General features: G+C 37.1%; 1 protein-coding gene across 21 annotated transcripts in view; it reads left to right on the forward strand.

Moving 5' to 3' along the window:
- Positions 1-15,447, forward strand: part of DLG1 (discs large MAGUK scaffold protein 1) — a 262,697-nt gene extending 247,250 nt beyond the window's left edge. For all 21 annotated transcript variants that reach the window (XM_064366954.1, XM_021676123.2, XM_021676118.2 and 18 more), the window contains 3 exons: positions 2,548-2,657; positions 8,033-8,124; positions 13,646-15,447. In XM_064366954.1, the coding sequence (XP_064223024.1) occupies positions 2,548-2,657; positions 8,033-8,124; positions 13,646-13,752 (309 nt within the window). In that variant the 3' untranslated portion in view covers positions 13,753-15,447. The remainder of the gene's footprint in view (positions 1-2,547; positions 2,658-8,032; positions 8,125-13,645) is intronic.

Raw genomic sequence — 15,447 nt, forward strand, 5'->3', positions numbered from 1 at the left:
GGCTTGCCTGTCAGAAAAAGGGAGAAGGTAAAATGAACTCTGTGATAATTGGATGGAGATACTAGACAATTAGAGCTATGACTATGAACCCATGAATTGTAATAGAGTAGATATAGAAATAGATGTGTATTTATATATACAGACATACATGTTTATTTGCTCTATCCACTGAGAAGACCTAAAAGTAACACTGAATAAGCAATGAGAATATCTGTTGCCCAGATGTTGGCTTCTAAATATAATTCTTTATTTAAAAGATCCAGGACTCTTTAGATAAATGGCTGATTCTGGGGCCAGGACTGGAAAAGTTCAAGATGATACTATAAGAACATTTTGCTTCCTGAAAAATAAGGAAGCACTCAAAGAATGATGAAGATATATAAAAAGATACAGGAACCAAGCTGTAGAGTTCCCCACTGGCCAAGTCTGAGATAATTTGAATATCAAAATAAGTGATAATAACAGATTGTAATACATAGAGTAAAATAAAAATCCTAGAGTCCATAATGACATAAACACAGATGGCCCCCAACTTAGCATGGTTCAACTTTACAGTGGTGTAAAAATGTTCCTTTACCTCATATTTCTTAAAAACGATGGCATCTCTTACATAATCATGATTTGATTCCAACTGACCATCTAATATTCCTTATTGGAAAAGAATAAAAAAATTTCCTGGTCCAGGATCCAATTCAGGATCACAGGATCACACATTATATTTAGTTGTAAAGTCTCCTTAGTCTCTATCAATCTGGCACAGTTCCTCAGTCTTTGTCTTTCTTGATCTTGATATTTTTGAAGAGTAAAAAACATTTACGTCATAGAATATGCCTCAACCTGGGTTTGCATGCTTCCTCATTCTCGGATGGTAGGTTACATATTTTTGACAGGAATACCACAGACATAATGTTGTGTCCTTCTCAGTCTTATCTGGGAGGCAATATTATGTCTATTTGTCCCACTACTGGTCATGCTAATTTTGATTACTTGTTTAAGGTTTTATCTGGTAGGTATCTCCACTGTAAAATTATCAAAATTATTATTTTTGCCTTTGAAACTGGTATTTTGGGGGCGGACACTTTGAGACTATATAAATACCACATTTTTCATCAAATTTTCACTAATTTTAGAATACATTGATGGTTTTTGCCTGAAACAATTATTACCATGTGGTTTTCAAAAGATTTTCTAATGTAATCATTTATTCTACCTTGATTAGTAGACAGATAGAAGGATAGTTCCCTTCTATCCACTTATTTACTCACATACAGATGCTCTTTGACTTACGATGGGAATTTCATCCCAAAATTCCCATCACTAGTTTAAAGGACTGTAAAGTGAAAATGTGTTTAATATACCTAACCTACTGAACAACATAGCTTAGCCTAGATTACCTTACTCATGCTCAGAACACTTATCCTACAGTTGGACAAAATAATTCAATGTAACTGTTTTATAATTAAGTGTTGAATTTTTCATGTAATTCACTGAATACTACAAGTGAAAAACAGAATGGTTGTATGGGTACTTCAAATATGGCTGCTACTGAATATGCATTTTTAGTTGGCCAGGCATGGTGGTGCGCATCTGTTACCTCAGCTACTAGGAAGACTAAAGCAAAAGAATCACTCAAACCCAAGAGATGGAGGTTTCAGTAAGCCAAGATCGCGCCACTGCATTTAAGTCTGGGTGACATAGCGAGACTCCGTCTCAAAAACAAACAAAAAACTGAAGTTGCATTATGGGGGAGGGCCTGATTTCAAATGTATTATAAGAAAAATGTCATAAATAATAAGTACTTCTCTGCTTAACATGGAAATGCTCATCTGTATTAAAAACCTAAGTAGCCTTTGTCAGTAAATTTAACCTTGCCACTTAAATCCAGAATTGGGGTCCCATATGCTAGTTTATGATAATTTTTATCAGTCCCTAATAAAATGAGAAATTGAAGGATTGAGTAGTAGTGATGAGGTTTCACAAATTCATTTATTTAAAATATTTGACCTTACTCTAGGAATTTTTATCTTTTATGAAATGATAGCTATGGGGAGATGATAGTTTGGAGTCTTTATAAATGCCTTTTCTTGGCAAAATGAACAATAGGAACCTGGGCCTGGCACAGTGACTCATACCTATAATCCCAGCACTTTGGGAGGCTAGGGTAGGAGGATTGCTTGAGCCCCAGGAGTTCAAGACCAACCAGCCTAGGCAACAGAGCAAGACCCTGTCTCTTAAATTTTAAAAAAAGGGAGGGGGGAACTCTTGTTGTTCACTATTTTGAGAGATTACTTATCTGTGAAAACTAGGAACTGTATATTTCCTTTTTAAATATAACATTTGTTTGAAAATGGCAAATTAATTATGCATAATCAACCATTTCATTTACTATCTAAAGTTTGCTGAGAGAAATGACAAGTTTGCTTAAAGTGAACCAGGATCCAAACATATCATAATTTAGACTTTGTACATGTAGGAAACGTACCTTTGATACTATTGAGAATATTTGGTTCACTTGTTTTTTGTTTTTCTTTGTTCCCTTTATTTTAGGGCAAACACTGTATCCTTGATGTGTCTGGAAATGCGATAAAGAGATTACAGATTGCACAACTTTACCCTATCTCCATTTTTATTAAACCTAAATCCATGGAAAATATCATGTAAGTGTAAATGCCTAAGGCATAGCCTCTGAGTACAAATTCAGTCACTGTAGGGTTTTTACTCTCCCTGCATCTCATTTTATTTATCTATAAAATTGAAATAATAATGTGTATATTCACCTCAGATTATGTGCTAAGGATTAAGCACTATAGGTTATAAATTGTCATTGTAATCATCATCATTAATATTACTAAAGTATAAGGTAACATGTATTAGAATAGCCCCATGTGGCTAGTGGCTACTGAAGTATGCAGCACAGCTCTCAGGTAACCATTAAGAGAATAAAAGAATATATAACCATTACCTAATACTTTAGGGGGACCAAAAAAATAGAATCTAAGTAAAAATTAAGAAAGAGCAAATAGAAACATAGAACAGGTGAGGCAAAACCATATAAATGGTAAGATGGTTTAAACTAAGGCAAATATTAGCCTACTAGATTAAATGTTCCAATTAAAAGGCAAGGATTGTCAGAATGGATGAAGGAAAAAGTAAATTATATGTTGCTTTCATCAGACACGCCTTCCTGTGGGAAGGTCGAAAGTAAGAGAATAGAAAAAGATATACCATGCTAACATTAACCAAAACAAGGCTGATTTTTATATTATCGTCAAAGTATACTTTAAGGCAAGAAGTATTACTGTAGATAAAGAGTGACATTTCATAAAAGTAAAAGATTCACTCCAACAGGAAGATCTGTTTATACATTTATTTGCACTTAATAGCATTCTCAAAATATATAAAGTACAAATTGACAGCTGCATACGGGCAAAAAGGTAATTCCAAAATCATCGAGGGGAACCTAACACATCTGTCAGGAAGCAATTAAATAAAACAAAAAAATCAATGAAGATACAGAATAACACAAATGTAAAACTTTACCTATTTGACATATTTAGTTAAATACTGCTTTACCTACTGACGTGTTAAATACTGCACTCAGCATCTGCAAAATGCATATCAATTTCAAGCGTACATGAAACAATTCCAAAACTGATCATTTGCTGGATTATAAATTTCAAATGATAGAAAATATTCTCTGACCATAATGAAATTTAAATGGAAACCAATAATTAAAAGATAACTAGAAAATTCTCATATATTTGGAAATTAAGCATTATTCTTCTGAGTGAGTCAAAGAAATCACAGAATAAATTAATTGATGTTTTGATCTAATTACTACTTCTGATCATAGCAGTGCAGCCATACAGCCTACGGTCAGCCATTGTTGGAAACCCCACTGCCATTGTTACAAGCCCCTCCACTTGAGGCTGAAATGACTTTTAAAGATTTAAAGGTCCATTGCCTTCATTGGTGATTAGTGAGGAGAAGAAAAAAAAATTAAATAAAACAAAAACAAAGAGCTAGTGCCTCCCCGCTCCTCCCCCACCACACAAACACACTCCTTTCCCCCCCACCCCCAGCCAACCCCCTACTTTGGGAGCCAGGTCAGGACATTCAGAAGTAACCACATATATGAGGAGATGTTTTCACATCCATGAAAATTTACAGGCTTAGAAAATACCTATAAAGACCATAAGTTTACACCTCAGGCTGATCCCTGATACAGAAACACCTTGCAACAATAAACAATAAAATTACATTTTAAATAAAACAGCAAATCCTGGGAAAGGAGAATTTGATCTCCAGAGTTACCACATTGTAAAATTCAAATGTGCAGTTTCCAACAAAAAAATCACAAGGCATATAAAGAAACAGGAAAATATAGCCCATTCAAAGGAAAAATAAACAAACTATCCCTGAGAAAGAGTTAGACTTACTAAATACTATAAAACAAGATGCTAAATGAGCTGGAAAATATGGACAAGCTTTCAAGAAAATGATAGGCCTTACACAGTGGCTCATGCCTGTAATCATGCTTCCATAATCACTTGGAAGGCAGAGGCGAGAGGATCGCTTAAACTCAGGGGTTCCAAACTAGCCTGGGCAACATAGTGAGAGCTTGCCTCTGTAAAAAGTAAACAAAAGTTGGCTGGGCACAGTGGCTCACGCCTGTAATCCCAGCACTTTGGGAGGCCAGGCCAGCCTGGGCAACATGGTGAAACCCCATCTACTAAAAGTACAAAAATTAGTCGGACGTGGTGGTGGGCACCTGTAATCCCAGCTACATGGGAGCCTGAGGCATGAGAATCGCTTGAACCCAGGAGGCAGAGGTTGCAGTGAGCCGAGATCACACCACTGCACCCCAGCCTGAGTAACAAGAGCAAACTAAAGTAAACAAAAATTAGCTGGGCATAGTGGCGCATAGCTGTAGTCCCAGCTACATTAGAAACTGAGGTGGAAGGATCTCTTGAGCCTGGGAGGTCAAGGCTGCAGTGAGCCAAGATCACACCACTGCACTCCAGCTTGAGCAACAGAAGGAGACCTTGTCTCCAAAAAGATAAAGGAAAAAAAGATGAAAAAGATACATGAACAGAATGGAAATATCAACAAAGAAATCTAAAAAGAAACCAAAAGGAAATTCTGGAGCTGAAAATAACTGAAGTGGAAAATGCACTAGAGAGATTCAGGCAGATTTGAGCAGAAGAAAGAATCAACAAATTTAACTTAAAGATAAAACAATGGTAATTATTTAGTCTGAGAAACAGAGAAATGATTGAAGAAAAGGGAACAGAGCCTAAGGGACCTGTGAGACACCATCAGGTAATCAGTATACACATTGTGGGGGTCCTAGAAGGAGAATAGGCAGAGAAAGGCAGAGAGATTGAAGAAATAATGGCCAGAAACATCCTAAATTTGATGAAAGACACAAATGTAAACATTCAAGAAAATCAATGAACTCCAAGCAGGATAAACTTAGATACCCACACTGAGGCACATTATAATCAAACTGTCAGAATACAGAGAGAATCTTGAAAGCAGCAACTTACCACATACAAGGGATTCCCAATAAGACGTATCAGTAGATTTTTTTTTTTTTTTTTTTTTTTTTTTTTGAGACTAAGTCTCGCTTTGTCACCCAGGCTGGAGTACCGTGGCTTACTGCTTACACAGGTTACTGCTGCCTTAACTTCCTGGGCTCAAGCAGCCTCTCACCTCAGCCTCCCAAGTAGCTGGGGCTACAGATGTGCACTACCACACCTGGCTAATTTTTGTATTTTTTTTTATAGAGACGGGGTTTTGCCATGTTTCCCAGTCTAGTCTTGAACTCCTGAGCTCAAGTGGTCCACCTACCTCAGCCTTCCAAAGTTCTGGGATTACAGGTGTGTGTACAGTACCCACCATGCCCAGCTAGCAGCATAGGTTTTTTGTTGTTGTTGTTTGCTTGTTTATTGTTGTTTTTGAGACAGGGTCTTACTCTGTCACCCAGGCTGGAGTTCGATGGTGCAATCTTGGCTCACTGCAACCTCTGCCTCCCAGGTTCAAGTGAATCTCCTGCCTCAGCCTCCCTAGTAGCTGGGATTACAGGCTCCCACCACTGCGCCTGGCTAATTTTTGTATTTTTAGTAGAGACAGGGTTTCACCATGTTGGCCAGACTGGTCTCAAACTCCTGACCTCAGATGGTCCACCTGCCTCAGTCTCCCAAAGTGCTAGGATTACAGGTGTGAGCCACCGCACCCCACCAGCAGATCTTTTATCAGAAACTTTGGAGTCCAGAAAACAGTGGGTTCAAAACATTGAAGAAAAAAAGAAATTTAACTGTCAACAAAGAATCCTATATCTGGCAAAACTGTTCTTCAAAAATGAGGGCGAAATTAACACATGCCCAGATAAAAACTGAGAGAGTTCATTACCTGTAGTCCTGCCTTACAAGAAATGCTGAAGAGAATTTTGTAGGGTGGGATGAAGGAAAACTAGACAGTAACTCTATAAAGTATCAAAGCAAACATCATAATTAATGGCAAAATATGGAAGGCTTTCCTTTAAGTTGGGAATAAATTGTCATATGTAGCTGCAGCAATAATTATCCACTTATGACCAATCTCGTTTCATCTGTCCACTCACACCCATCTCCTTACATCTTCATTCCAGATTATTTTGAAACAAGTCTCAGATGTTCATATCATTTTGTCTATGTATATCACTGTATATTGGAAAGACAATTTTTCAAAAAATCACTGATTATCATACTTAAAATAATAATTCTTTGATATAGTTCAAATTTTGCTGGTTATTTCTTAAATTTTGTTTATGTTTCTTCGGTTTGTTTATTGGAATAAAATTTCAAATAAGATCTGTTCATGGCAGTTGGTTAAGTTGTTTAACCTATAGCTTCTCTCTCCTCATCTCTCTCTTTTATACCCCCCTCAACCCCACCTCCCATTTATTTGTGATAGAAACCAGGTCATTTCTTCTACAGAGATTTTCCCAGACTGTATTTTCTGATTACCTTCTGATGGTGTTATTTATATGGACGTGTGTCTCCGTATTTTCTATAAACTGATAGGTAGATCTGTAAGTCATTTTAATATGAAATTTTCATCAAAGTCAAACTGTCATAAATTAATTAATAGCTTTTTGGCTACACTGAGCCAATGCAGAACTTGTTAAAACCCTCTGGCATTCGAAGTATACAGCAGTATGTTCAGTGACTGAGTCTAGTTTTTATTTTTATTTTTATTTATTTTTGTTTTTGCAATAGAGTCTCTTTCTGTCAGCTAGACTGGAGTGCAGTGGCACGATCTCGGCCCACTGCAACTTCTGCCTCCCAGGTTCAAACGATTTTCCTGCCTCAGCCTCCTGGGTGGCTGGGATTACAGTCATGTGCCACTATGCCTGGCTAATCTTTATATTTTTAGTAGAGATGGGGTTTTGGCTTGTTGGCCAGGCTGGTCTTGAACTCCTGGCCTCATGTGATCTGCTCTCCTCTGCCTCCCAAAGTGTTGGGATTATAGGCATAAGCCACCACACCGAGCCTATTATTTTTATTTTCAAAAATCCCAGGAACAGGCCAGGCTTGGTAGCTCACACCTGAAACCCCAGCACTTTGGGAGGCCGAGGCGGGTGGATCACCTGAGGTCAGGAGTTTGGGACCTGCCTCTGCCCAACATCTTGAAACCCCGTCTCTACTAAAAATACAAAAATTAGCCAGGCGTGGTGGCACACGCCTGTAATCCAGCTCCTCGGGAGGTGGAGGCAGGAGAATCACTTGAACCCGGGAGGCGGAGGTTGCGGTGAGCCAAGATCACGCCACTGCACTCCAGCCCAGTCAACAAGAGCAAAACTCTGTCTAAAATTTTTAAAATCCTAGAAACAGCCAAAATGATTCAAGTTTTTAATGATGTTCATATATTTTCAACAGAATTCAACTTTTCATGATTTTCTGTTTTATATGTCTTGTCTCCTTTGTCATCTTTTTTTTTTAAAGTATTATAATGTAGTAATTATCAATTTCTAAATTTATTTGCATAGGGAAATGAATAAGCGTCTAACAGAAGAACAAGCCAGAAAAACGTTTGAGAGAGCCATGAAACTGGAACAGGAGTTTACTGAACATTTCACAGGTTGGAACAATGTTGTAACAGTCCTCTTTATTATAGAATTTTGCTTTGAAGCCATGTGAACTGATCCATTCAAGTGGATTTTGAACTATGCCTACATCTACCAGTAGTAACTAGTACTGTCATTTTCAGAATAAACCCTTAAGGTCAGTGGTTGTATCCTGTGGGAAATTCATCTAGCCTAGGCAGTGGTGCTGGAGAATCCAGATTTAATGTGTCTTAGGTTATTGATTAGAACAGCAAAAAGGAATTTTCACACTTGACTAAAGAAGAATAGATTTAGATATCATTTATTCTATGAAACTCTGATTTTTCTCTTATGCTTTATAAATTTTGATCCATTTTCTCTAGCCATGTCGAGGTATTATTGGCAAAATTTGTACATATTGAAGGTGTATAATGTGATTTGATAAACATATACATTGTAAATTGATTAACACAATCAAATTAACATGTCTTTCACACAGTTGCCATTTTGTGTGTGTAAGGAAGATGCTTAAGATGTACTCTTTATTAACTATAGTCACTATGCTATATATTAGACCTCCAGAACTTACTCATAACTGAAAGTTTGTACCCTTTCACCAACATCTCCCCTACTCTGCAGTCTGCAGTAGGGGAGATGTTGGTGAAAGGGTACATCGCCATCCTACTCTCTGCTTCTATAAGGTCTACTTTTATAGATTCCACATGTAAATGAAATACAGTATTTGCTTTTCTGTGTGGCCTATTTCATATAGCATAATGTCCTCCACATTCACTCATGTTGGTTGTTGCAGATGATAGGATTTCCATCTTTATGGCCTAATAGATATTCCATTGTTGTATATATACCATACACACAGACACACACACACACATGTATTTGATACATTTGTTGTATTTGTTTGTTGGTGTTGTTTGGTTTTGGTTTTTTGTTCATTTTCAAGACAGGGTCTTGTTCCATTGCCCGGGCTGGAATACAGTGGCATGATCATGGCTCACTACAGCCTCAACCTCCTGGGCTCAAGCAATTCTCCCTCTTCAGCTTCCTTAGTAGCTGGGACTACAGAGGTGCAACACCACACACTGATTGATTTTTTTATTTTTGTAGACACAGGGTCTCGCTATGTTGACCAGGCTAGTCTCAAACTCCTGGGCTCAAGCAATCCTCCTTCCTCCGCCTCCCAGAGTACTTGGATTACAGGTGTGAGCCACTGTACCTGGCCTACAATATTTTCTTTATTCATTCATCTTTTGACAGACACTTAGGTTATTTTCATATCTTGGCTGTTATTGATGATGTTGCAGTGAATATAGTAGTGCACATTTCTCTTCAGCATACCAATTTCTTTTCCTTTGGGTTTTTGTTGTTGTTTGTTTGGAGACAGAGTCTCTCTCTTTTGCCCAAGCTGGAATGCAGTGGCATGATCTCGGCTTGCTGCAACCACTGCCTCCTGGGTTCAGTTGATTCACCTGCCTTAGCCTCCCAAGTAGCTGGGGCTAGAGGCACATGCCACTACACCCAGCTAATTTTTCTATTTTTAGTAAAAACGGAGTTTCACCATGTTGGCCAGGCTGGTCTCAAACTCCTGACGTCAAGTGATCCACCTGCCTCGGCCTCCCAAAGTGCTGGAATTACCGGTGTGAGCCATCGCACCCAGCCCAATTTCCTTTCCTTTGGATGTATACCCAGTAGTGGGATTGCTAGATCATATAGTAGTTCAATTTTTAATTTTTTGAGGGATGTCCACATTATTTCCTATGATAGCTCTACTAATATATATTCCCACCATCAGTGTACAGGGTTCTCTTTTCTTCATACCATTGCCAACTTGTTATCACTTATCCTTTTGATAACAGCCATCCAAACAGGTCTAAAGTGATTATTTCATTATGATTTGGTTGGTTGGTTGTTCGTGACAGAGCCTTGCTGTGTCACCCATTGTGAATGCAGTGGCATGATCTCAGCTCACTGCAACCCTGTCTCCCGGGCTCAAGCAAGTCTTGTGCCTCAGCCTCCTGAATAGCTGGGATTACAGGTGTTCACCACCACACCTGGCTAATTTTTGTGTTTTTAGTAGAGACAGAGTTTTGCCATGTTGGCCAAGCTGGTCTTGAACTCCTGGCCTCAAGTGAGCCACCACGCTTGGCCTCATTATGGTTTTGATCTCTGTTTCCTTGATGATTATTGAGGTTGAGCCCTTTTACTGACCTGTTGGCCATATGTATGTCTTCTTTGGAAAAATGTCTATTCTAGTTCTTTGCCCATTTTCTAAATGGATTATTTGTTTTTTTGCTAATGAGTTCTATGAGTTCCCTATATATTTTGGATATTAACCCCTTATAAATTACATGGTTTGGAACTATTTTCTCCTCTTCAATAGATGACCTTTTCATTTTGTTGATTGTTCCTTTGCTGTGTAGAAGGTTTTTTGTTTGATGTCCCACTTGATTCTTTTTTATTTTGCTGCCTGTGCTTTTTTGTCGGTACTTTCCAAAAAAATCATCCAAGTCCAGTGTCAAGGAGCTTTTTTCCCTAGGTTTTTTTCTAGGAGCTTTATGGTTCCTGGTTTTACATGTAAGTATTTAATCTATTTCAAGTTAATTTTGTATAAGATAAGGGTCCAATTTCATTGTCTTGCATGTGGATATTCAGATTTTCCAACACCATTTATTTAAGACATTAGCCTTTCCCTATTGTGTATTCTTGGACCCTTGTCAAAGATTAGTTGCCCTTTAATCTGTTGAAATATTATTTGTTTAAAAAAAAAAAAAAAGAGTAGGTAGCAGTTCACCAATATTCTCATCTTAGTTTGTCCTTTAAGTTGCTCCTCAAGTCTTTGGACATTTTTGTTGTTGCTGTTTGTTTGTTTGAAATAATATCAGCCTGTATTTGACATTCACACTGAGCATCAGTAAGAGTCATAGTTTTGTAAGCCTTTTGCTTTCTTATTTTTTTTTTCAAACTAATTTCAGACTTAAATAGAAGTTACAAGACTAGTACAGGGAAGTCTCATGTACCCTACACCCAAATCCTCAAGTGTTAACATTTTACCACATTTATAATTTTTTTTGAAACATTTGAGAGTAAGTTTTAGGTAGATGCCCCTTTACTTCTACCTGTGTATTTTCAGTGTGTATTTTCCAAAAAAAAAAAAAAAACAGGGATATTTCCTTATATAATCATAGTTTTTATTATCAAAATCAGGAAATTTAATATTATCTCATCTAACTGTAGATCTTCTTATTTTACTATTCTTCTAATCCCTTTAGAGGAAAATGGAAAAAATGGATTATCTGTTCAGGGTCACATGTTGCATTGAATTATCACATCTTTAATGTACTTTAATCTGAAATAGTTCCCAAGTCTTGTTATTCATGACCTTGACTGACATTTTTTAAGAGTAAAAACTTTGTTTGTTTGTTCTTTGTTTGTTTCTTTTGAGACAAGGTCTGTCTCTGTTGCCCAGGCTAGGGTTTTGCAGCGGTGCAAATTCAGCTCACTGCAACCTCCACCTCCCAGGCTCAAGTGATCCTCCCACCTCAGCCTCAGGAGAAGCTGGGACTATAGGCTAGAGCCACCATGCCCAGCTAATTTTTGTATTTTTTGTAGAGATGGGATTTTGCCATGTTGCCCAGGCTGGTCTCGACCTCCTAGGCTCACCCAATCTGCCCACCTTCACCTTGACTTCCCAAAGTGGTGCGATTACAGGTGTGAGCTACTGCACGTGGCCAAAGACCAGTTCTTTCATAAAATGTCCCTCCCTCAATTTGGATTTATCTGACGTGTTCTCATGATTAGATTTAGGTTATGCATTTGGGGCAGGAATATCAATGAAGTAAAGATGTATCTCTTTCTGTACAAGAAGGTTTATGATGTCTACTTGTGCCATTACTTGTGGTGCTAGCTTTAATCACATGGTTAAGGTGTCTGCAGCCTTATGCTTTACCAGTTTCTTCCTAAGGAATATCCTGGTTTACTAGCCATTCTATTAATGAATTTTAAAAGTAAGCAAAATGTGTGTTTCCCAAGTCAATTCCTGACTAGCTCTTTTCTCCTGAAATGAATCCTTGCATGCTGTTGTCAGCCTAAAGTATGAAATGCTCTGGGATTCTGTCCTGTGCTGTTGGAGTGCATCAAGATGCCAAACCCACAAACCAAGTGTTTTTGTCAAATGAACTGAGTCTTCAGGGACATTGAAGCATGTCGGTATTTAGCTCAAAATGTAGAACTCTCATAAAACTGATACTAGCGAATATTATGTTACTTAAAATTTTTGATTACTCGGGCATTCTTAGCTACATATGTTATAAGCCATTCCTACATACATACAACTTCTTTCTTCTATGAACATAATCTCAGGCACCAAATAGTGTTATTTAAAAATCTCCCTTTGACATTTTATGCTCAGTGTTTCAGACTGTGGAAATGTACATCTATGGTGTGCTTCCAAATCACTGGGCATCTTTTTGTAGTTTAATAAGTGACTTACTTAACTTACAATTCTGAATTATTTCATTTATATGTAAACTTTTTTATGAGAGACAAGGCCTGATTTTATCACACAGGCAAATGGTACGGTCCAGTGGTACAGTCATAGCTTACTGCAAATGTGAACTCCTGGGCTCAAGACATCTTCCTGCTGTCTCAGCCTCCCAAGTAGCCAAAAGGACAGGCACACACCACCAAGCCCAGCTAACTTTTTTTTCTTTTTTTAAACACAGGGTGTCACTATGTTGCCCAGGCTGATCTCAAACTCCTGGCCTAAAGCAACCCTCCCACTTCAGCCTCCCAAAGTGCTGGGATTACAGGCCTGAGCCACCATGCCCAACCATAAACATTTTCTTTCTTCTTAAAAAGTTACTCATGCTTAGTGTTGTCTAGTGATACTTTGTGTTTTTTGTTCGTTCGTTTGTTTTTCTTAAACTGATCCTTATCCCTCACAGACATCAAGGGCTTCAGCTGTTTCCAAAGACTTAGTTGTTAGTAATTGTTACTCGTTTTTTCATACATTATTTCAGGCAGCAAATAAACATTGATTGTTAAGTCTCTAACCACTAACAAGCCAGCTTATATATCTCAGTTCACCTACACTACAGTACCTGACATGCTAGCATACTGAAGAAAGTAGTATCAACCTGTAATCAGCTCTTTTCCCCCACGATCCTACCCAAAAAATAAAAAGTATCCACACATCATCCTCTCTGTGGGATTGTACCCAGTTTCCTTTTTTCTACATTTATGGAGAAATCAGGAAAGTTAAGAAAATAATTTGTTTTAAAAGAATAAAACTAATATATGCTCAGATGGTAAAAGAACAAAAGAAAAGGTCACCAAATCTTACTTTGTGATCCATTTTTAAGATAAAAATTTTATACTATACAAATAGGAAAATTAATGAAGTGAGCTGTTTTTTTTTTCCAGCAAACAGTGCGTAAATGGTGATTCTTCCTGCATGAGTAACTTTTTCAAAGATCAGTAATTGTAATGACAAAAATAGACAATTAATGGAGATTTCTGATTTTGTTTCTATCATTACAGCTATTGTACAGGGAGATACGCTGGAAGACATTTACAACCAAGTGAAACAGATCATAGAAGAACAGTCTGGTTCTTACATCTGGGTTCCAGCAAAAGAAAAGTTATGAAAACTGATGTTTCTCTATTTCTCTTTTCCACAATTCCATTTTCTTTGACATCTCTTTGCCCTTTCCTCTGTAGTCTTTCTTCAGTACTTACTTCATGGTGAATTATATCCCACACATCATGGTCTGCAGTTGCGCTTATTTTTTACATATAGTGTCTCCTTCAAATTATATCATGTGTATTATTTAATGTCACTATTGGTTAGTGGCCATTTTTCAGAACTAAAGATGGAATGCCCTGATCAGCTATTAAGAATTTGGGGAGACGCAGAAATTGTGGTAAAATTCCTTAATGTTTAAGGGAAAGTAACTTTAAGAGATTTTCTGAAAAGCTTTATATACATTCTTTTCAAATTTCAATACAAATGAAAAAGTGGTTTTAATCAGTGATTTAGTAGACTTTGAGCAACTATGCACGCTTAAGTTTAATAGCATGGTTTGGCCAATGTAGTATTCTCAAGTCCTTTTCTCAACTTCTATCATCAAAGCAATTGTTTCATTATAGACAAATAAGGAAGACATACTTTTTAATTTCAAAATTAATGTCTGAGTTAACTTTCATAAGGGATTTCATTTTTCCTAAGAGTTCTTAAAGTCTTTATTTTTTGAGGGTTCTTTTTTCCTAGTACATTTGCTAGGAATAACAACGTTTAAGTGTTTTTCATCTACTTGAGCAACACTATCGTGTCTTACAGAAGTTGTTCATACATAATGATCATCACATTTTCTGAATTGAGGCCATGTTCAGGTGCTAAGGAAGTTCACCTTTTACACAGAAGGTTGAGAAAATTTCCTAGATATAAATACAGACGAAACAGACATTACAGTGGTGATGTAGTAACCATAATGGCAATGGCAAAGGAGTCCAATTCATAGCCTAAAACTTAAAATGTATCCTTAGGAGTCAGATTTTACTGAATATTTTACCCACAATAGCTGCCTATTTTGTTATAATAAAATATATATAAATATATATATAAACCTTTCTTTAAACTCTGTAACTATGGGAATTATTTTCTTTACATAGTTGCACACACACACAAACATATATATATATATATTTAAAATATATTTTGTTTCTTTTACCACCTACTCCTAACTTTTTGTTTGGTTTTTAAATTAAATATTAATTGAATAGACTTATCTTCCTTAATCATGTGAACTGAAAATGGGGGCATGGTGGGCGTGAGGAGAAACATTTAGGGAAATTAGATTATAAGGAAAAGTATGGGCATATTCTCCTCTTTCCTACAAAAGTTTTCAAATGGTCCCTGGGGTTTTTTGTTGTTGTTATTGCTACTGTTGTCCTTGTCATTAGGTTTGATTTCGGTCCTTGCCCTTTCCTTCTAGTTCTCCTTTTATTAATAGGAAGGCAGGCAGAAGCCCCATTTGTGTGTGTTTTCCCCTCGGACATCTTTCATCCGCTGCTCTGCAGTAGAATTGCACAAATCCTCATGGTGAGCAATTTTAGGAAATCTTAGTGAAAGGTAGAAATGATTTCAGAAATCAATTTCTCTGGTCCTTTATATTAATAATATTTGGCTTCCCAATGCTCTTTGGAGTTGTTTATTAAATATGTGTTTTGACAACCTCTTCATTACAGTTTCTTAAATGAGTACTGGTTTGTAAAGAATTATCGTTATCCATTCCATTTATGAAGAAGAGGAGAACAGCTAATAAACTATATTGTAAAACCCA

Source organism: Aotus nancymaae, unplaced genomic scaffold, assembly GCF_030222135.1.
Source record: "Aotus nancymaae isolate 86718 unplaced genomic scaffold, 86718_ANA_hifiasm-v0.15.2.pri h1tg000067l, whole genome shotgun sequence".
Classification (NCBI taxonomy): Eukaryota; Metazoa; Chordata; class Mammalia; order Primates; family Aotidae; genus Aotus; species Aotus nancymaae.